Source organism: Cygnus olor, chromosome 5 (genome assembly GCF_009769625.2).
Source record: "Cygnus olor isolate bCygOlo1 chromosome 5, bCygOlo1.pri.v2, whole genome shotgun sequence".
NCBI classification, from domain to species: domain Eukaryota; kingdom Metazoa; phylum Chordata; class Aves; order Anseriformes; family Anatidae; genus Cygnus; species Cygnus olor.
Window position 1 is genome coordinate 6534173 of NC_049173.1, and position 22681 is coordinate 6556853.

Here is a 22681-nt window from a genome sequence, read left to right on the forward strand (position 1 = left end):
GGTGTTCTTTGTTAAAAAACATTGATTGCTACAAGGGTGCAGCCACTGTCAAAATCAGCAGGGAAATGACAGCCATTCATCTGCTATTCATTTTGTAAATCAGTCAATCGAATCCAGGGAGAAAGCGCCAGGCACGTATGTAAGGCTTCTAAAAGGGAGTTTCAGGCTCTGTTTCTGATATCTAATGACCCACAGGGGTTTTGGGGAGCGTGTGATTGTGCATTCATTGTACCACTTGTTCGTGTATAATCCACCTATATCAGAACACATCTTGTGCACAAAGCTCCTAAAATGTTTTACAGGCAAAGCTGTATAGACACATACATCAGAAACATTCACATTAGTCAAAACCACATCATATAATTTTATGTGAGAAATCTGTCCTAGTTTATTCCCCCTCACCACCACCCCCAAAAAAAGTTTGAATGAGAAATGAACCACCAACTTTATTTGGACAAGTTTTATAATAGTCAAGTTTAATGTTGCAGGACTGATCCTTGCATCCCTTTCTCAGACAGGAAAGTTCCCCAGTAATATCATAGGGTTTCAATAATTATCCCAGTGAGGACAGATGTATACAGGTTTTCCTGACTTTGTCCACTAGTGCTCAGCTCTAGTGATGTAGTGATCTAATCTTTTCCATCCAACTCTGTCTTTAGACATCAGGGATGGTTTCTGGCATGCAAAGTAGATGCTAAGTGATTAGTGTGGGGAAACAAATAATTTATCAGCCCTCTGAAGATTTTTTTTTTCTGTTATTAAATCTTTTTTTTTTTTCCCCTCTCCTTTTACTACAAAAAATGCTGAGTGAATAAGAGGGCTGGTGCCAAAATAGCAAATAGCCCTGTGGTTAGGGCAGTCCCTGGAGGTGCTGAAGACCCAAGTTTGAGTCCTTTTGCAAATGTAGGATTTACACCTTGGTGTGCCACATCCCATGAGAGCGTCTTGTCTGCTGACCTGTATCTAACACTGACCACAATCCCATCCTGTGCTGAGCCGACTTCCCCCCAGGAGCTGGGTGGAAACCAGCACTTTTCCCATCCAAGGGTTTTGATTCAATGGAATGCTTCAATCCATTTTGCTGAAAGACTCCTTGCTGCCCTACCAGTTAATGATTCTTCTATTGTATTTGCTGTGAGGATATGAGGGACCTCAGGCTGTTATGTGTCTTAACGTTTCTTTCATAATTCCTTCATTTGATCCCTTCACATCAGTGATATGCCTGGATCAATTCCAAATACTCACACAAGCTGTCATTGTCATTGGTTTGAGGCTGTTAATTTTTTTTTTATTTTTTTATTTTCAGGATATACAAAGTTGCATATATTTTCCCTTGATGTATTCTAACCTGGGAAAACACCATGCTGTCTGATTAACCCGGCATCCACCTTTCATATTCCACCTTCATTGATGTCTAAAGAGTGGCGAGCAGGAAAGGACCTGTTGGAAAGTGGGTGCTGATGGAACGAATGAAAGAAAAAAGTGAGAGAAAAACTTTTCCTGTAGTTTCTAGAGTAAGTATGCAAATTTCTACCTGCTTTCTACCAGTCTGGAAGAGAGCAAAACAGATCTTAACAGCCACCTAGGGCAGACCAGGGGCAGGAAGTTCCAGGATCGAGGAGGATTTTGCTCCTTGTAGCTAAGAGCTCTCACTTTCCCTGGAAGTGTAATGGAGTTGCATGAATTCAGTAATTTTTAGTAACAATGAAAACTGACCATTGGCACAGCCAGTTACATGAGCCAAAGTGCTCACCGAATCCTTCTGAGCTTCCATTAGAATATGAGAGATGCAGACTTTACTGCCAGTCTCCAGGGTTATAGGAGGTATTGGAACAGGCAGAGCTTGAAGTGCTGGGTTTAGTTTCCATTGACACAAAAATAAGTGTCATTTCCAAATATTTGGTTCTTTTTTCTAGGTCACAGTTTAGGCTAATGTTTGCTCACGCTAGTTCTTTCTTGTGACCTGCTTTAGTCTAGCTGAAACTGAGCTGTGGGGGACCTGGCATTCAGAAGAGCTGTACATCCATGTTTGTAACGGAGCTGGAAGAAACAAAATACAGTGAACCAGGACATGCTGTGCACATACAGCAATTGAGATAGCGTGAGCCAAGGAGGTGACTCTGGTAGGAGAACTGGGTGACCTGGGTCCTGCTCCCGGCTCTGTCCCATCTGCAGGGTGGTCTTGGGACACTTCTTTATCCTACTTTGCTCTGTTTTCCTTCCTTCTTTGTGCCTTGTCTATTTAGATTGCAAGTTACGAGGAATAAGCTGTGTGCTCCTTACTAGGTGTTTGTCCACTTCTGAACGCAGAGCAGGCCTGTGCTCATTTGGTTCCCCTTAGGCACTGCTATAATAAGTAATATTAGAGATCTGAACGTTTTTGCTCTTATCCTTCCAATAAAATTAAACATGTATTTTAAATGTGAGCTCCTGTGGGCCTCCTGTTTTTTATTTTTATTTATATATATTTTTTTCCTTTACTCCCCATGGTCATTTCCAGCTCTGATTGCGCGTGAGGCTCTAACAGTTACATTTCAGGCTGGAGCTGTTAGTTGAAAGCACAGCCATACGCTGCACGGTGCGGTCCCAGCCTGCCCAGGGGGCTGCTCTAACTAAACAGAGTCAAATTAAAGCGCATCATAAAATTACAGCATGCTTTTCTGTAAAGTTTGATTTTTTACTTTCCAGGGCCTGGCCTTCAGGTTTCATTAGGAGCAGCATTCAGCAGAGCTTCCTGCGTGGCACCAGTGTGGGGCGAGGGTACCCTCTAGTGGAACAGGCGCTGGCAGCACTGAAACACAGCAGCTGACAAGGGAGGGAGGGCAGGGATGTCCTGCCTTCCATGGGGCTTTTTTAGGGCTGGTGAGAAAATATGGGAAACGAAATGCTGGCTCTGGACCCTGCCCATGTGTGCTCGTCACCCCGTGCGAGGATGACAGGGTGCAGGTGGGTTTAGGGGTGATGCTTAAAGGGAGATGTGTGCTGCCTTAATCCTTCCAAAATCAGGGCTTTGCAGTCCTTGGGCCTGGTGGTGATATTGCAGTGCAAACAGGGGCGTAACATTGTTAGTATTTCCTTCTGTCTGGCATGGTTGTACCCTCAGGGCTCATTCTCCAGGCTTACAGGATCTCACAGGCTGAGCATGACACTCGCATGGTCAATTCTCTCCAGGCTGGCTGGCCCTGCTGGAACCATTGAACTCCGAGGCTACTGCTGTGCCCAGAAGGGACAGGGCTCCCAGAGATGAACTCCCCAATCACAGGAGGCAGAGGAGTTCTTCAGTGTCTCTGTTTTTATAGTGTTTCCCTCTTCAAAGGGGTCTAATTCAGCACTGAGCTGAGCTCCCAGTGCCACACCACTGAGATAAATTAGCATGGCTGATCCCCGTCCTGCTGGGGATCTGGCATGTTGATGACGTTCAGGTCTCAGCACTCCGCCATCCACTTTGGCTTTCTTCTCACTCCCCAACATTACTCTTCTGGAAGGGGTTACTTTGTAAATTAGTACAAGGGCACCGGTATCATGGCTAGTGTCAGAAGGATTACAAAAAAGCTCAGAATATCTAATGACAGCAAAACATGCATGCTAAAGGATGTGTACATTGCCGCAAATGCCTAAGCTTGCTTCCCTTACAAAGCATTAGATTTCTCTTGCCTTGCCTTACGCTGGCAATGCCTCACTGTCTGATGCTTGGCTTGAAAAGAAAAGGGGTAGCTCCATCTAGAGGCGTTGGATAATAGAAGAAAACCTGGTTTTCTTGGCTCTGCTCTTACAGTTCCTGGCCGATGCAGCGCTGTGTGCATGGGGGTGCTTTCTCTTGTGCAGCGTGGTTATACCTGGTCTCTAAATGTTTTACAGGTTCTAAGGTTTTGGAGCAAGGCCTTGAAGTTTTAGAGCAATCCTGAGATACTGATTTTCTTCCCCTGCTTATTTCAGAGTGAGCTGCAGCTCAGCAAGAACATCCGTGTGTGTACAGTTTGCAGCATCTGTGCACAGTTTGGGGCTTCTCAGCAGAACTGGGATGGACAGGGATGTCCTCACCATTATTTCTTTGTTGTTTCTCTCTATTTCTTCACAGACATCTCAGAATTTCTCAGTGCCTATTTGAGAGGACTGTGCTTGAGCCTACAGTGGTGTTTGTTGTCTGAGCCTATACTCTGATTCGAAAGGGGAAGAGTATCACTGTGGTACCCACCACGAAGTGGGGATGGGGACATGCAGGTAACTTTAATGTGTAGGTGTGCACCAACAGTGGCGTTATTTTAAGTAATTAGGAATCTAACAGTTTGTATCAAGGATACTCGGGATAGCATCTTGGTATCACAGAGTTATGATTTCCTGAGCTTTTAAAAATCTCAGTAAAAGTGCATACACAGCATGTGTTCTTGCTATCAGCAATGAGGGAAGCAGAAACAGAGAAGCACGTCTGATATCCTAGAAGTACAGGCCTGCCACAGCACTGCATTTGTATGCTGAGGCATGTTTTAGGGTTTGCATTTGAACCAAGAGGAGAGTTCTTTGTAATGGACTGCAGAAATAAATCTATATTCCTTGTGTAGAGTTTAAAGGCTAATAATGCCCAGAAGTACCTCCTATGTGTTTCTTTTTCTTCTTGTCACCTAGTCTGGGTAATTGTTCCCTTCTCCCTTTGAACATTCTTCTTTATCACTATATTCTCTGTAGTAGACTCACCTCAGTATACTTTTAACTCCATTCATTCTAACCCTTTCCTGCTTGCTTTTCAACTTCAATCTGCTCTATAGATATGAAAGACGATAGCTCTTGTGGTTACTAGCAAATGTACAGATAAATAGAGATTATTGGTGAACTCTTGCATTTCAGTGAACAGAGTTCAGCACTTGCGATGATAAAAAGAATGTGCAGTTCTCAGCAGATGGGATTTTTTTTCCTTTTTTTTTGGTGAGAAAAAGGAATCTAATGAGAGACATGGCAGGAAGCTGAAAGATCAGGCTAAGTCCTGTCCAAAAGGAGAACCTTGAGGGCTTGTTTATCCTTTGTTAGTATTGCAAGAGCCAACTCAGTTAGGTATTATTAGCTAACATAGTGAGTCTGCAACATGTACTCATAATAGTCCCATAACTTTAATGCATTTATTTTTCTCTCTTCTTTAGCCTACTTACTGTTAAACAATATCTACTATTGTTTTAGCATGGGTCATAGTTCAGTCTTTTGAAGACTTCAAAAAAATGCAAAGTTAAACTACTCAGGAAAAGAACAACATCCTACTGCTTAAGGAATGATATTCATATTAAACACTTCTGGGGAACATTTGGAGTGTTTAATTCTCAAACAGATCTCCAGGAGCCACTGCAGTTGTTTTGTGCATCAAGCTCGCCATCACTTGCTGTTTCACCTCTTTCAGACTCTCCCACGAGAACCAGGCAGTTAGGCACAATTCACGCTGATTTCTCACAGAGATTATTTCTCGCTCAATGCAAGCAGACGGGGTGTCGCTTTGTCTCCTGGGGGCCAGAGCACGGCAGCCCTCAAAGCTGTCTGCCAAACTTCTCCGAGTCTCCTCAGCAACGCAAACCCCAGCTCTCCAGAGCCAGCAGAGTTCCTCTCCCAGAGTTGTCGTGTTGGCACCTGCACAAGGTCTCGTGCAGCTGGGACTCTGCTGGTGATTCAGAGGCGTGCAAGCTGAATACACCTTACCCTACTTTGCCCTCTGCTCTTCTGGAGCAAACTCCAGTGAGATGGCAGAGCTCTGTAACTTTGCAGCTATTGCATTCTTCATAGCTACCTCCTAGTAGCCTTAGGAACAGTTAGTGAGCATGTGCCCAGGCCTTCGTGCCTATGAATCCTTTCACTATGTCTTTAATGAGAGTGGAACTTAGAATTTCTCCGGACTGTAATACAAACCATCTGTGATACCTGTCAATAGCACAAAAAATACACTTGCCCAGGTGTAAAAGTGGTTTGATAAGGTTTGCTTGTGGGTACCACTCAGAGTCTGGGTTCAACAGTTGCATCTTTGGTAGTGGAGATAGAGCAGCAGCCCAGGTTACAGAACTGAAGTTCTGTTTGTCCTACAGTGCTATCCCGTGATGCCCTGTCTGGTCTTCTCCTGCACTCTTTTCATTTAATTCATAACTGAGACCTAACCAACAGGACCTCAGGACTTACTCCTTTCCTCAGCTAGAGGACTGTAGATGTCCCTCTGCTGTGATGCTGGTTGGCGAGGGACAGCACTAGGATGCTAGGTGGCTCAAGGGAGCACTGTCCCCAGGTCAAGACTATCAGCTGGTGTCCAAAATACATGCACTTGCTGGATGAAGTCTTGATGGCCCAGACTCTTAGACTCTGGCCATTTCTCAGTAGGTGGATCCCTGCAGCAGGGACTGAAAAAGGATAGAAAAAGTTCTGGAACAGGAAAATGGACAGGAATGAAACCAGACGATGTTTTCTGGTCAGGTGAAGTAGAACAAAGGTGCTTTCCCAAAAGTCCAGACTTTGTATGTTCATTAGCATTATTCATCTTACCTTCAACTTGTTCCTTGGGTTTTTCTTGTTTTTGTCTGAGTAGCTCAGGAGCCCAGGAAATGGGCTGTCACCGTGAGGATTTCATTTCGCAGTGGCAGGAAGCTGCCTCCAGAAGCTATTTTTCCTCCAGGGTATCTTGGCAGCTTTTACTTCAGAGATCTGCATCTGTGCCTGATCAGGTGTGTGCTGCAGAGACAAGGGAACCACAGATTTAAAAGCTCAGTTCTGGGCCTCACTAAAATCTTGCTTCTCTGTTTGGGAACACAGGGGTTAGGTTTCCTTGATCTGAAATAAAGCTACATACTGTTGCAGCGAGAGGCCCTGGCCTGACACTCCCCTCTGAATCCTAACATAATTTCCTAGTTCAATTTCTTTTAAAATGAGCTGAACGTGAAGCTTTTGCCACATGCAGTTAGGGCTCAGCAACTTCGCTCAGGTGGTAGCTTGTGGTCTGAGTAGTATGGAAAGAATAAACAAAGCCATCTCACAAATGGAAGCATCAGCCTGTTGGTGCTGGCTGGATGGGTCCACTAGCAAACGATAACGTAATTTTTGTTTGCAGTGACAGGATCTCTTCCTCTGCTGAAACCCAGATCCTTGGAGAAAGAAAAATGATCCAGTGGAAGAAACGGAAGAAATAACATGCTTCATGAAAGGCACAGTGACTGGTTTGAAAGACCCGTTCTCGCAAGGGGAGCTGGAGGCAGAAGGACGTGAAACAGGAGAGGGAGGTTGGTGAAGCTGCATGGCATCTCATGCAAGACCAGGGAGCAAGGAGCTCAGACTCTTTGTAGCAAGGGTCTGGATAGCAGCTCTGACACCTGCTTCCTGCATGTAAAGCACAGACTGCGTTGTCTCCTCTGTGTTTGAACACTCCTGCTGTCCATGGAAAATCCTGGGATTTAATGTTCTGAGCTGTACCAGGAACTAGAAGAGGCAGAGATGCTCTTTTTATTCGCCCCTCTTGGTCACTACAAGTTAGGGAGGATGCATACATGCCCAAGGATCTGAGGCCATTCCTAGCAAGTCTCCACTGAGTCAGCTTCTTAATGGTATAATGTGCTCATCTTTGGGCTTCTTAAATACATTCCCATTTCTTGTCTAACTGGTTCTGTTGCACAATATGTTAGCACGTGCTAGCTTGGGAAAGAGGGTAGGAAGGAAGTTGTTATCAGAAGCTGATAGGAGGGAAGTTGTATCCAAAGTGTCTCAATTATAGGCAGGAGCAGATAAGCTGACTTGTATCTTTCAGTCCGCAGCACTTCAACATTACACTTCCCCATGCACATACCACTGAGACACAGGCATGGGCACACAGAAGAGACTTTAACCTCTGCACCAGGGGTGGTAGAAAAGTTTTCTAATCACCTATGCTGGTCATGCAAACTAGCAGTGTCCTGTGCCTGCTCTTAGCAAAATCTCTCACCTTTTTTCCTCTTGAAGCTGCATAGTACCCTTTGGCTGCCATAGCATCCAAATGGATTTGCAGGTAGCAGGGGGCTATTGTAATTTGGCCAAATTTGCATGCCACTGTGGCCCTCTGATCACTTTGTGTGTAATCAAACCATGGTAAGACCCTATTTGATCAGCCAAAAAGGATTGGTGGGACGTCTCCAGTGCATCGTGCTCAGACACCGCACTGTGAACCACCTCATTTGAAGGAGTGTGGCCTGTCGTCTTCGGGCAGTTAAGCACCCGGTGGTGTCACTGCTGTGCTGGATACGGCCCTACCTTTCTGATCCACGAAAGCCTTTAGTGAATGGGTAGCATCATTTATACTAGACATATCCTTGTGCCTTTGTAGGAGGAGAGAACTTATGACTATACGTAGCCCAATAGCTCAGAAACGGAGTTATTTCAGCCTCATCACACATACTTATCCCACAGAGGGTAAGGCACAGTCTCTTCACGTATCTCCACCTCAGAAGCACTGATAGTTGTCTTGCAATACCAGTCTGCTCTAACACTGGCTGGTGGGAGTCCGGAAGATCCTGTTTCCAAAGAGGACTAACAACACATCTGTGGGTGTCTCCTCCCTCATTTGTGTATCGCGGCAATGCGGGGTGAAGAGAGCTGCTCAGACTGCTTGATGAAAGCCACCTTCATGACAAGCCTTTGTTGGTCCTTCGTGACAATGTAACGCTGGTATTGTTTTTCTATTGCTTTGAACTAAATCAGGGTGAAGAAAGCAGAGCAAGGAAGGTGTGTGTCAGGGGTCTTTAGCATTCAGAACCTGGGAGGTCTTCCCAAGCTTAATAACAGAGTGATATTCCTCGTGTACAAGTGTTTGCTGTAAGCTAATTTGTCAGCCAGAAGAGACCCCTAAAATTATCTGGTTTAAGTGTCTGTGCGAGGCAGAAAGAGATCACCATTACTTGATGCATCAGTCCAAACAAAGAAGTAAAATATACATTTAAACTTGCATGTTGGATTTTAGTGAATTAGGAAGGGAGCAAGAGAAAGAGAGAGAGACAGAGAGACAGAGAGAGAGGACCATGACTGAGGCACGAGATTTTACAGCCTCCTAGACACACATTATTTTATCTTTTACTTAAATCCCATCCTTTTATATATGGATGGAAGCTGCTGCCCAACAAAAAGCTACAGAAAAATCAGAAAAACGGGCCATTGCAGATGCCTGGTACCTTGCAGCTCTCTGGTTTAAAAGAGAGGTTTATGGGGCTGGGGGGCTGGCAGGAGGGGCTGGCAAGTGAACTGGCTGTCTACGTGGATGACTTTGAACCCATTCCTAAGCGTGTCAGTTATGTTTGGGAATAAGCAAGTGGCTAAATTATAAATAATAGGGCAAGACTGCTGGGAAAGAAATACACCCCAGTAAACCAAAACAATCAGTTTGTTCTCCAGTGTTTCCTGTACAAGTAATAAAATCTAATAACTGAGTTGCTGTTAACTGTTAATGACCACTGCATTTGTTAATTGAGCCAGACAAATGAGATCAGTTTAATACAACAAACAGGCCATTAATTGTATTAATGGTTGGCTTGTAGGAGTTAGTGCTCTTATAAACTATATTCTGCAGTTTATAACACCAGCACTTTATAAAATGACTCGGTGTTTTCCAAAATAAATAATAAAGTAACAAGGATCATGCGAGTTCCAGTTTAGCTGTGGAAAATAAGTATGCATCTTAAGTAAGAAAAGCTGATATTAGGCTAAATGTCTCTTTCTAGTTTGCACTAAAACTATAAACCAGGAGTGACAGCAGACATACAACCCAGGGCTGATTCTTACATAGCAGCTTTGCTTGTAATTTCAGTAAGTTTTGGATTGATCCTGTAATTATTATCATTAGAGAGGAATTTGATTTTTTTTTTTTTTTCCAGACCACAAATGATTCCACACATGGGACATTCAGTTTTTAGCAGCTGTCATTATTTAGACATTTAACAAGCACTCTTATAGAAAGAACTATAAAAGGGAAGTTGTATAAATAGGCTAAAATTAATAGAGGAACCAAATAGAGTTAGTTCCTGCTTTACTAACCTCCACAGCTCTTTTATTTTTTGTGTTTTTAAAATGTATTTAACTGCAGTTCCATCTACAAGAGATGTCAATAACATTTTTGCAATGGTGGTTGTGAAAGCCAAGGTTTTTCCATCACTTTACTGACTCACTTCTGAATGTACCCAGTGTTTGGTAGAAATTTCAAGTGGAGCAGTTAGAGCATTTGCTCTTAACTTGCCAAATGGGGACGATACTAAATTATTAGAGAATTATAGGTTATTTGTGAAGGGAATAGTATACACTTTAGAAGGAAAAAGGAAGTGGAGGCTTTTACATGACGTATGAATGGGCTCTGATTTGTGCATAGCTGTAGTGTGAAATGAGGCCAGCCTTAAATAATAAATTTAAATCATAGACTGTCTGCAAAACTAAGTGGCAAATTTCCCAGATAGGCTACCAAAAATATAAGAGGGATCTGGCATAAACTTATCCTTAAGGTTACTGTGACCTGAAGGAAGAATGCAAGAGTAATCTCAGGGAGTTGGTCCCTTCTTTGGCCATTTCCTCATCTGCAGGAAAGGTGACTAAGCCGGTCTCAAGAAGTGTCATTCCTGAGCTTTCTCACTTAGACATGGAAATTACAATCCACAGGAACAGAACAGGCATATTCATTCTCTCCTAGATTCATCATACTTCAGCCATACTGTTCCAAAAAGTGGCCAGTAGCCGAGGCTTCAGAGTAACAAATAAGATGCTTAAGCATAAAAGAATAAGAAATAAGAGAAACACAGAGTGTTCCTTGCTCTGGTGAATCCTCCCAGATGGCAATTTGTGGTTAAAGGATTTCCTGAGTTTGTCTGCTGGTCAGTAGCCACCACTAAGTCTATCCTCCCTAAATGTATAGCCCCTTTATGAGGCTGTTTATATTTCTGGCATCCATTTTTGGCAATGGATTCTATATTGTAGCTACACACAGCGTGAAAAGGTGTTTGCTTCTGTATATTTTAAACTTGCTACCTCATAATTTCAGCAAGTGCCCCTTAGGTCTTATGTGGGAAAAAATGAAAAATCCTTCCCCATTCATCCAGCTCATATGGTGTGTGATTGTACAGATCTCTCCCACATTTTCCCCTTCGGTCATTCTTTCCCATACTGAGAAATCTTAAGCTAGTCAGTCTCTCTCCCTCCACAGCCCTGTTTCATGCCTTTGATCACATTTGTCATCTTTTTTCTGTGCCTTTTCTAATTCTGGTTTGTGCTTTGTGAGGTGGTGGGAGAAGCAGCGTTGCACACAATATAAGGTATGGGTGTATCATTTATACTGTGCCTCAGTGGCGGCTTTGATCTCAGTTCTGTTCCTAATAATTACTAATAGTAATTATTAGTAGACTAATAGTAGACTAATAGTCTGTTTGTCTTTTTGGTAATCAGTGAGCACTAAGCTGATTTTCCAGGGGTCTCTTCACCACTGCTCTAAAATCTTCTCCTAGAGTGGTAGGTTAGTGGGAGTGCCTGTTCTCTGTTTATCCTGCAATTCACCTGTAATTCCGATTGTATTGCCTTGTGCTTTATTTTGTCTTTGTAGCCATTGCATGCTATCTGCCATCCTGCTGCTCAGGCACAGCACCAGGAGATCCGTGCCCTCTTCACAGTCCATTTCTTCAACAACTCTGTGTCATCGGCCGACTGCTCAGGAAACCATGCAGCTGGGCAGGAAGTGCCAGGAAGAGCTCAGCCTCCCTGAACTCTTGAGGGCACAAAATGAATCAACCTGCCCATGTCAGGAGCCAGTTCGCCGAGCTCCTGCTGTGGAGGAGAAGAGAAGCCACGCTCCTGGAGACATCCCAGCTCCTGCCTGGCACCGAGTGCCGTGCAAGGAGGTTCAATGCAGCAGCCATCACCAGATGGTGCTGCTGCATGCAGCCTTGCAAGGTCACGGTGTGCAGGGATGTTTTGATTCTTGGAAGAAAATAGTGAACTGGGGATGTTTCTCCGCTGCTTGGGTGTCTGGAGAGTAGGCAGGGTATGTTCTGGCTTTATGTCACTAGCCAAGTCTCTTTGAGAATGGGTCACTTGGGTTTTGGCTGGGAATTCAGAATAGGGGTGAGTTCAGGTGCTGTTTGAGATGATCTGTTCCAGACTGGTTCAAGTGGATACACAAAATTAATTATGTTCGCATCATATGATTGCACAGGATCGATTTTTTCCTCCAATGGAAAACTGGCTGGCAATGGGTACTGCCGCTAATCAGAAACATGTATCGCTACAGTTCACCTGCATTTTCCGTAAGCTTTACAATCTTGCTGTTTTTTTAAGGCCCAGGTCCAGGAATCATGTTATCACAGGAGAATCCAGTGTGCCACCGTGTAGAAAAAGTGATGTCCCCTTTCCTACTGCTTTTATATGTGAAAATCCAGTGCAGCAAAGAACTTCAGCTTATGCGATTAAGCAGAGGAAACAGCATTGCCTGAACCTTTAACTACCAGATTTTAGTCTTCTCCCTGTTTGTGTCAGTAAATATGTGATTACTTCTAACAAGTTGCTTGGGAAGGCTTTCATCTCTGCTTCCTCAGAAAAAGGTCAAGGTAAAAGGCTAAGCCAAAAATTGTTCTTTTTAAATCAGCATTCTTGATTGCTATTGCACTGAGCTCTCTGAAGGCCTCTGGGCAGAGTAAAATCTATGTTTGATGATTTGAAGTTTACAGAGTAGGCACTCCAGACTTTATAAGGCCTTCAGCCTCAGCCTGTGGACATTCATGGTGGGTGCTTTAAAGTTCACTGTCTTTAGGTCTCATCTGCAGTCGTTATGGAGTCATGGTGAAGTTTTGTAAGAACTGTGGTTTGACCATCCTGGTCAGTACAGGATCTGTCCAGACTTCAAGGGACAGCTCATGGCTAGGAAAGACAGAGATGATGAAAGTGCAAAATGACAAATGATGATACACTTCTGAAAGTAAATTATTTTTTTTTATGGTGTCATGAAAGAAGAACAGTTGTGAAGCAAAAACTAAAGAGATAGCAGATGCACAACTGATGAAAAGAAACTATGTTTTTCTGACCAACTCACTGCTGTGGAATAGAGAAATCCAAGAAGGCACGAAGATTTGAAAAAGGACTAGATCTTTAGGGAGAAGAAAACTACCGAGAATGATGATAGTTAATGCTGAAGTGTATTTTGGAAGGCATATCAGACCAACAAGAACTTCCCTGAATCTTGAAGTATTATTATAGGGACAGGATACTCTGTGCTTGCTTAGCCATACCTTCTGTTAAAAGGCCTGGAGCTGGACTTTGCTAGAGACAAGATCCTGGAGCCTGTGGTGGCTGCATATCCTGCAGTTTGGCAATTTCTGAAGTTGGACCTGTGTTCCTCCGCAGGATGACCTGTCCTAACCAAGCTCAAAAATTCTTAAACACTTCTTATCTCCAGCTAATAGTTATAGATCAAGGGACTTAAAAGCCTTGCAGGCTGCTTGTCAAAAGTCTGATTTTAAGGGTCTGCTAGGTTTTCTGGCAGAACTGTTTCCTCCCTGTTAGGAATTATCCCATTACTGATCCTGTTCCACCTGCTCTCTCCCGAGGATGGAACAGGAGCCCTGCTCTGTCTGAGGCTGACAGGAGTCTTGGCTTGGTGCTCCTGCACCCAGCTCCTGTGAAATGTGGAGCAACTGGAAGGAGAAAAGAGTGAGGAAACGGTGGGAAACCAAAGGCAGCCTGCTACGTAGAATGTAGAAGATAAATGGCTGAGGGCAGAGGAATACGCTGAAAATGTGAAAGAAGAGAAAAAAAATGAAAGAAACACAAAAAGAAGAGAGCAGGGAGATGTGAGAGAGACAGGAAGGAGTGAAAATAAAAGACAGGACAGAGAAGGAAGGAGGACACCTCCACACCTGCGCAGGACTGCGATACACACAGCAGCTACAAGGAAGGAGCCGGATTAGGGCAGGGAGGGCTCCTTGGGCTAGGGCCAGACGGGAGGAGTCGGAACAACATGGAGTGAGGCCAGCAACTCCTTCCACCGCATCCCAACCTGGGGCACCGCGGGGCTGCCCCGTGGCCCTTTAGTGTCCGCGCTGCTTGCCCCTAGCGAGGGCCCAGCTCCCAGCAGGGCTCGGTGGCTGCGCGTCCTCGTCCCCAGAGGGACCTTTGGGTGACCACGTCCTCTGCTGTGGGGATCGCTGCATCGCTCAGGTGGCAGCTGAAGTGTCACGGGGATGGCAGGATTTTGCCGATCCCCGAACTGCTTCACACCGTTTCTCCTGCGAAGTCCGGAGCGTCGTTCCAAGCACTTGACTGCTGACTTTACTAAGCGCAGGCAGAAACCAGCAGAAACCCACCCCACGACAAACCCCTGCGTGCCAGCCGCGTGAATCACGCGCCGCTAATCCCAGCGGACAGGGCTGGAACAGCAAACTTCGCAGCGAGCAAAAGCGCCGTGTCTGGAGGCTCGCTGCAGCCGCTTCCCTCGTCAGACCCCGAGCCAGAGACCACCACAAAGCACGGAGCCGCCGGCTCTCCCGGCCGCCCTCGGCTCCTTCTCCCCACAGCCACCGACCCCCAGGCCCGTCCCGCCCGCCCCGCCGCTCCCAGCCCGGGCCCGGGCCCGCCCTCACGGGGCTGGCGGCTCCTCCCTGCCCGGCGCCGTCCCACGATCCAGGTGTTCCCGGAGCCGAGCCGAGCCGAGCCGAGCCGAGCCGTTCCCTCCTCGGCACGAGAGCCCCGGGCCGGGCGGAGAGGCGGGCGGGGAGCGGGGGCGGCGGTTCCGGGGCCCCGGCATGGCCCCGGGGAGGCTGCGCCGCCGCCGCCCGGCCCCCTGAGGAGGAGCGGCGGGGCTGGCTGCGGGCACGGCTCGGCACGGCTCGGCTCGGCACGGGGGTCCCGTTCTCCTCCCGGGGCCGGCCATGTCCGGAGCCATGAAGTTCAACGGGTACCTGAAGGTGCGCATCGGGGAGGCGGTGGGCTTGCAGCCCACCCGCTGGTCCCTCCGCCACTCGCTCTTCCGCAAGGGCTACCAGCTGCTGGACCCCTACGTGACCGTCAGCGTGGACCAGGTGCGCGTAGGGCAGACCAGCACCAAGCAGAAGACCAACAAGCCCACCTACAACGAGGAGTTCTCGGCCACGGTCACCGACGGCCACCAGCTCGAGCTGTCCGTCTTCCACGACACCCCCATCGGCTACGATGACTTCGTGGCCAACTGCACCTTGCACTTCCAAGACCTCTTGCGCTCAGCGGGCCCCAGCGACAGCTTCGAGGGCTGGGTGAGTTGGTTGGCCCGGCGAGAGGCCGGAGCTGGGCTCGTCCGAATGAATGAAGGCGCTCCAGGGGTGCTTGCAGAGCCGGGGCTTGCCCTTGCTTGCCTGCGCCGCAGATGCACGCGGCGCGGTGCTGCCTTGACGCAGGTGTACCCTCGTGGGGCTGCCCGTGAGCGTTAGGTTTGCGGCCGGACCGATGGGGGTAAGCGGCCAGCGTCGTTTCAGGTGACGCGTTTTGGGACCCTGAGAGCAAAGTCTCAGTTGTCGTAGCTGGAAGGCCGAGACTTCGTAGCTGAGGGCTGTGAAGTCTCTCCTCGTTGTAGCCTGGCAGAGAGGAAATTTGTGATACGTACCCGGCAAAGTACACCTGCAGACTCGCAGGATTTTGTGCCTTCCCTCGTTTGCTTTGGACGCCGGGACCTACTTGGAAACGTACATACCCAGGGAGGGATGCATTTCTCCTGAGATCTACACATCCTTGCACGATTGTTTGATGTGTGCATGCAGATTTCTTGGTCTTTCTAGCAGAATGGCAGGACTAGTCTCGTATATATTATGTACACCCCTGTGCTGGTTGAGCACGGTTTCACTTACAGTTAATTCTAGGTTATTTCCAAGTCACTTACATCCGGCCCAGAGAACCTCTTTTATGTCTTAGTCCTAAGTGAAAGGAGTAGCACGGGCTGTAAAGCTGTGCCTTTGCTTCCAGTGCTGTAGCACAGGAGGAAGTGGAAGTATTGATCCAAACTAGTTTGCTTGTAAGTATTAAGTTAAAAAATAAATAAATACTTCCGGGCAGAGAAGGTGCAGAACACAGAATTTCTGAGGCTAACACAGGTATTAACTTTGAGACCAGGAAGTTCAGTACCTGTGGTCAGGTAACCACCACAATAAAATCAAACGTGGAGGAAAGAGAGCTGACAGTGTAGAGAACAGATATGTATCTAGATGGTATCGCTGGAGAGAACGCTGGTGCTTTCTGTTCTCAGCCAGTGCCTGTGACTGGGGTGTGATGCTCCAACTCTGGGGTGACTACGGGGAAATACCAGCTGCAGGAGCGCTTAACAGACCTATATTGGTGCTTTTTTTTTTTTTTTTCCCCCCTTCAGCATTCTTAGGTACCAAGTTCATCAGGGTGAGCTCCGTGGGTGCATACCCAGCTTGCCAGGCTAGTTGTGCTGCTGGGGAGAAACTGCTCCTGTGACTTGTGCTAAAACAGTTTTAAATATGGAACAGACCTGTGTGGGACAGGGCAAGGGAGTGTGCTCAGCATATAGGGTCGTGGATTTGAGGATATTTTTGTTTGTTTGATTTGTTGGGAGTGATTCCTGTTTGCTGTTGAGAGTGACCTTACCCTCTTAGAAGGCTGGAGTCCTGGTTGTGCAGGGGCTGGCCTGCATGTGGGGTTTGGACTGCCCTGTTGTGGGGTGTTGGCCTTATTTACGTTACCAAAATATCTATAATAATATTACCTCCTGTGTGGATGCGTACATGTGCAAGGGCCCACTGTTTCTTTCCTTTCATACATCCCGAGGCTGCTGATTTTTAAGATGGATGCAGTATAGGGTCTGCCAAGGTGTTTGGGATGCTCGGTGGCGAGGGAGGAGTTTCTGCTCCCTGTTGGACAGGCACATGTTCTGTGAACTTCTGTATCTGGGAGTTGAGGGGTGCAATGGGATGGGAAGGCAGCAAGTTTTATAACTCGACTGATGTAAGCTGACGTTTTATGGGGCACGTAGACAGAGATGAAGAGTTGCTTCTGTCCTTTCAGTTAGTGTCCAAAAAAAACAACCAGGGTGGATTTAGTGGGGAGGGTGAGCAAGTGTTTGTCTTCTGTCACTTTCTCCTGCCTTCCCTTTCGACTTGCTCCGTTAGCATCTCCCATAGCGTGCAGGCAGAATCGCATGATGACATGGGAACAAGATCTTGCCCTGATAATTTAATATTTCTTGATAAATCCAGCAAGGCTGTCACTGGGTTTTGTGCAGTCTGAAGGATAGGAAGTGCTGCTGTGTACTAACACAAGGTCCATGAACTACCGGCATGGTAAAAGACACCGCAAGGGTTTTATAGATGATTTGCAACATCTCCACTCTGAAATCCCTCATGCTGCCCTTTTTCCAACCCCAAAAAAACAAAAGCACATAGGCTAATACAGGCAGGGAAGGAAAGGAATGAAGTGAGGGGAAAATCAGTGAATCCTCAGAGTTTAACTTGGCTTGTCCTTGCCTATACATAAAAAAAATCACTGCAATAGCAGTCAGATTTTTTATTCCCTTAAAGTTATGTAGTCCTTTGATATAAAATGATTGAAAAACAGTCATAAAGAATATCCTGGGGGATAGAGCGCCCACAATGTTCAGGCATCCCAAGAGAGAACTGAAGGGACAGCAGAGCTGGGAAGAAGTTTGAGTGTCTGGTAAAGGAGATCTGGGGCGGAGGGAAGTAAAGGATGGCTTTTCATTTTGATTTGAAATAGAATGTTTATGTTTTCACTTCAGAGAAGATGCAAGGACAACAATACGTTGGTAAACTCCAAATGCACCTGGTGTGATGCAGCCCCTGCTCCCTGAGCGCTCCTCCAGAGAGGGGGGAGCGCAGGAGAACAGCCCGGGATTACCTGGGACGTTCCCTCAGCTCCCACACTGCCTGAAAGGTTTGGTGTGAGCTCTCAGGCTCTTGCTGTTCTGTTGATAAACCTGGGTCTTCTTGTGGGGAAAATAAGTGCTCAGTTACAGTTCTCGCATGGTCTGGTGACAAATGTTGTAGGAAGTGTCAGTGAGAAGCGAGTAGGAGCATTCGGTGTGTAAGCGCTGGTGCTTCCCAGCTGACTTGCAGGTACATCGCTGCAATTATCACCCCAAACATTTATGCAGATGAGTAAGTGTATGGACATGAATCGTCTCATCAGTAATGCTTATATACCTGAGTCATCCCGCTGGGTACTGGACAGGGTATCGTGGTCGTAGTTTGCTTTAAAATCCATGTTCTGGAGACTCTTTAAAAATTACCTTTTTCTTCTAACCGTTTTGTTTGTTTCCCGAAATCTTTCTGGTAGACAAATCACCACAGCCTGAATATTTTTTAATTTTCATATTAGTTGTAAAACACATTTGACAAACTTTACACAAATCAAATCTTTAAAAGCTTATTAACTTCAGCATCCTGCTCTCTGTTTCCCATTTTTTATATTTACTTGTCAAGCTGCGGAGTAGCAGTAGTTTTTATTAATCCTGTCAAATAAATGCCATCTTGCCTTCAGCATGCTTTGATGTAGCTGAAACCGGCGGCGATCTTGCCGGTACCATGCTCTTTCTGGTAGGCATTTTCTTGTGGATGAGTGGGTGTGAAATTGTGCAAACCTGAATGGTAGCATTTTACGCAGGTGCACATGACCCTGCCAGGTGCAAAGCAGTACAGAATTAAGCCGGTTGTTACCTGAAAGCTATGAAGTTGTGATTTACAACAGGTGTTGAGTAGTTTCTTTTAAAGCATGTCTTTAATTCTGCTCTAGCATATACTGACATTTTTTTTTTTTTTTTTATTCTGTGTATGCGTCTCTACAAGGTGTTTTCTCCTTTTCAGCTGTCTGTGAGTGCAGTGTAGGAAACAATCGTACGTCAGTGAGACACCAGAAATAATTCAGGTAATACTGAGCTGTACTTGAAATGGAGAAGTTTACGATATGTAGAGTTATTCCTACAAGGCATACGTAGTAGCAGAACTCATTTTTAAGCTCAGCGAGATACTATTTACAGGAGATAGTGAGCTGCATCGTTACCAGGGAATGAGTTAATTATGAGTGTAAAAATTGGTAGTCCATGGGTAGAGGTGTCATTCCTAGCACTTGAACAAGGAGTTAAAATTAAACCTTCTGTGACTCAATCTTGAAATAGCAAATTATCACAGTATACTGAAGGAAATTAGATAACAGATGGACTATTAGATTAATGAGCCAATTGCAACTTCCTGATGAGTTTGTTACCATGTGCTCATGTGAGAACTGCTAGGTTTGTTTGCAGGAAGAGATTAAAACAAATAATTCCCGTGCATTGCTTAACCTGAACCCTTTTATCTGCTCCCTTTCCTATGATTTTTTCCTTTCTTAAAGCAAAAAGAATTGTTTTTTACCCTTGTTTGTATAAAATTGTATAATTTATTGAACATTAAATTGAAGAGTTAAAGGAGGACACAGCTTCTTCCCCCGAGCGTGGTGACCTTGTCAGAGAGCCAAGGCGTGGTGGGCCAAGTACTACAGGGCACACAGGAGGACAAAACTTGCATCAGGAAGCCGAAAATATGGTATAGCTGTTGACAGAGTACGTTGTGATGTGTATGGTCTCTGTGAGTTTTCGGAAGGCCTGCTTGAAAAAGAGGTTTGAAGGGAATGATGTGACTGCTGGGCAAAACGTCAAGTGAGGCTGTCCGAGTACAAAAAGAGGATGCTGTCCAGGTTGATTCTCGTCCCTCTGCATCAGCCTGCGCCCATCTGCAGGGATGGACTGCGTCTTGTAGAGCTGGAGGAAATGGTTTGTCTGTCCACAGGTCAGTTGTAGGCTGAAATAGCAGTAGTATTCTGGGTGTATGAGTTCCCATCTCCACATACGGGACAACCATGTAGATGGTGTAGTTCTCTGACCTATATGAAAGTTGGGCTGCACATTAATTGCAAACTGGGCTTGAGTAAATTAAGGTCCATCCCTATTTCTTGTGAAGTTTTCAGTTGTTTCTGTAATTATTACTGATACGCTGTCACATTGTTGAATGGGAATAGTGGGGAAACACACTCACTGCTTGAAGGTAAGATAGTTCTTGAAAGCTCCCACAATTTTGTCTCGTTTGGCATGTAGCTGGACTTGGTGCCTACGAACAAACCCCTCCAAACACCAGTTCAGTGCACCAAGGCTACTTGAGCATGCCTTGCAGCCTCATACAAAAGTTGCAAAAAATAAAGAAGAAAAAAATGTTGCTATTTGTCAAGTATTTATACAATCCTGGGCTGTGTTGCTAATAACGGTTCTACTGATCAAGGCAGGTGAGAGAGACTAGAGCTGACTGCGTGGCAAAGAGCTGCATGCTTACTGCCCTGTTTCAGCATCGGGGGTTGAGCCAAGCCAGTTCTCTACGTCTCTCATCCACGAGCTCCTCCCCAAGAAAAGGCCTGTCAGGCAGCCGTGAGCATCCTTGGAGAACGCAGGCATTTTGCTTGAGAGTTGTTTTTTGTTTCTTTCCTCTAAGGATATCCGAGGCTTGAAATGTTTGGTCAAACCATGAGAAAACCCAATTTCCAGTGATCAGAGCCACTGGAATGCCAGGGGTCTGTGGGAGTGGCGCTTGTGCCCTGGCTTTGAGATGGATGCAGCAGGCTAGGAAGCTGTCTCTTTTTTACTCAGCCAGGTGCCTGGTCCTGCCACAGCTGCAGTTGGGAAGGGTGCTGGGAGCCGGCAGCGTGCGCGGAGAGGATGCACGCCAGCATCACCACCTCGCCTTCCCCGGCTGCGAGGAGCTGCGATGCCAAGAGCTCACCCCAATCCCACCCAAGGGTCCCCAGTGCCTCATCTCCGTGCTGAGTGCGTGCTGGGCTCAGGTTTGCAGCAGGAGCCCTGCCTGCACTCTACACGCTGTGCTGTCAGCGAAGCTCAAAGCGAAACTTCAGCCCGTGCTGGCTTCTCCTGCCCACGCGTGCGCCGGCGCGGGGCCGTGGGCTGGCGCTTGGCACCTGGACTCGGTGGCAGCTTCCAGGCACGGGGTGGAGCGGGTGGCTCCCTTTCCTGCAGACACCCAAGGCTTTCTGGAGCTGTTTTTTCAAGCCCTTGCTAATTCGGAGGCAGGTGATGGGACGCAGGGTCTCCTTCAGCAACATCAGTGTCAGAAAAAGCTCCTGGGGGTGTTTGCGGACCGGAGCCCCGGCCATCCCCTCGCTGCTGTACAAGAGGCCGCTTGTGCAGGCGGAGGAGCGAGGCCGGGGCGGCAGCAGCAGCAGCAGCAGCAGCATGTGCACATCGAGCACCGCAGGAAGCTCTCAGTCCCGGCTGTGCTCTGTGCAGTCCCGGCCGTGCTCTGTGCAGCCCCTGCCGCTTGCACCGGCGGGGGGAGGCCTCGGTCTGTCCGCGTTTTATTTTTGGCTGTTACCACAGGTCTTTCTGTTAAAACGCGTCTCATCCAGGCCGTCCGTGGCTTTCTGTTTTTGAGTAGTTTCTGAGTAATGATTTGGTTTCTAGCCATCTCAAGCTTATAGGCAATAAACCCCCGCAGAAAAGATTGTCAAGGGGGCAGTTTGAGCTATTGAAATGCCATTAAAAAGTCAACTGGTTTACGGCGTAATTCAATATGAAAGCATATCCCTTACTGCACCGAGGCAGACTCCCACCCTTCCTTTGCAGACTGTTAAAGCTCCTTTGATGTTTTAGGACGATTGTAGCTGTTGTGCTTTGCTAATACAATCGAGAAGTCGGGGACTTCTTGTGTAACCATGGGGAAAAAAGACAAGCAGAATTGTTGCTGGCAGCTTCCGTGAGGGATTCTGGATCAGGCATCACACCTTGCCTCCGACATCTCAGCCGATTTAGGCATGCACTTAATGCATGTCAAACCCTGCCGTAGACTTCATTTCTTCTGGCACAGCGAGAAGTTTTGGTCTGATTGCTTATTCCTCCCCTGCGCTGCGAGCGGGGCTGTGCAGCGCGCGGGCTGCAGCCCTGGCTGACGAACCCAGTGCAGGTCACCCCGTGGTTTTTCCTCCCTGAGCCATGCCCTCGGTTGTGCTGGAACAAGGAGCGATGGCTGGATGTGAGGGAGAGGCTTGCTTTGTAATTATATCAAAGATAGCAAATGTACTTCTAAAAACAAAGTGCATCCTGGAGCATCCAATTAATGTTGCTAAACCACTTAAGGTAAGCCAGACAAACGACTGAAATTTCTGCAACGCCAAGGACGTTTTTTATCCTTTGACGTCACAAAATGTTCTGATCGCCCAGTGAAGTCAGTCGCTGAGGAAAGCATCCTGCTCTATTTTTAAGGGCAGCACCACGAGCGGATGCAAGCCATGTTCAGGCGCGCTAGCACGACGCTATGTGAGAGCAAGCATTTCTCGGCCATCCTGCCGCCGCTGGTATTTGATGCTAAAATCTTGGCGTCTGTGCTGGGCCCAAGGTGATGGAAAAAGTGCTTTTTTCTTCCCATGTGAGGCCTCGCGTGCCCTTGTGCCCTTGTTACATGAGACCAGAGGCATGTAATCAATGATGGGATCTGTCCCGCAGGCTGCCGGAGCACTTTTGCTGGCTGCTGGCCTGTTCCCTGCTTTGCTCCTCGCATGTTGGGCAGGGGGGAGGCAGAAGAGTTGCTCTGTCAGCTGCCAGTTTGTTTCCCACAACTCTTTTCCTCATGGGACCTGCATTTGCTGACACCTCCAGCCAGCCTCGTGTTCCCTGGCCCACCGTGCCCTGTGCCCTGGTGGA

At 46.8% G+C, this 22681-nt stretch overlaps 1 protein-coding gene across 2 annotated transcripts in view; it reads left to right on the forward strand.

Moving 5' to 3' along the window:
• The first annotated feature begins 14622 nt into the window (after positions 1-14622).
• Positions 14623-22681, forward strand: part of PRKCH (protein kinase C eta) — a 116560-nt gene continuing 108501 nt past the window's right edge. The window contains exon 1 of one of the 2 annotated variants that reach the window (XR_005820784.1): positions 14623-15230. Coding sequence is in view for 1 of the 2 variants with exons in the window: in XM_040560568.1 (XP_040416502.1) it covers positions 14871-15230 (360 nt within the window). In the remaining variant the exon portion in view is untranslated. The remainder of the gene's footprint in view (positions 15231-22681) is intronic. The other variant, XM_040560568.1, reaches the window with a different exon arrangement.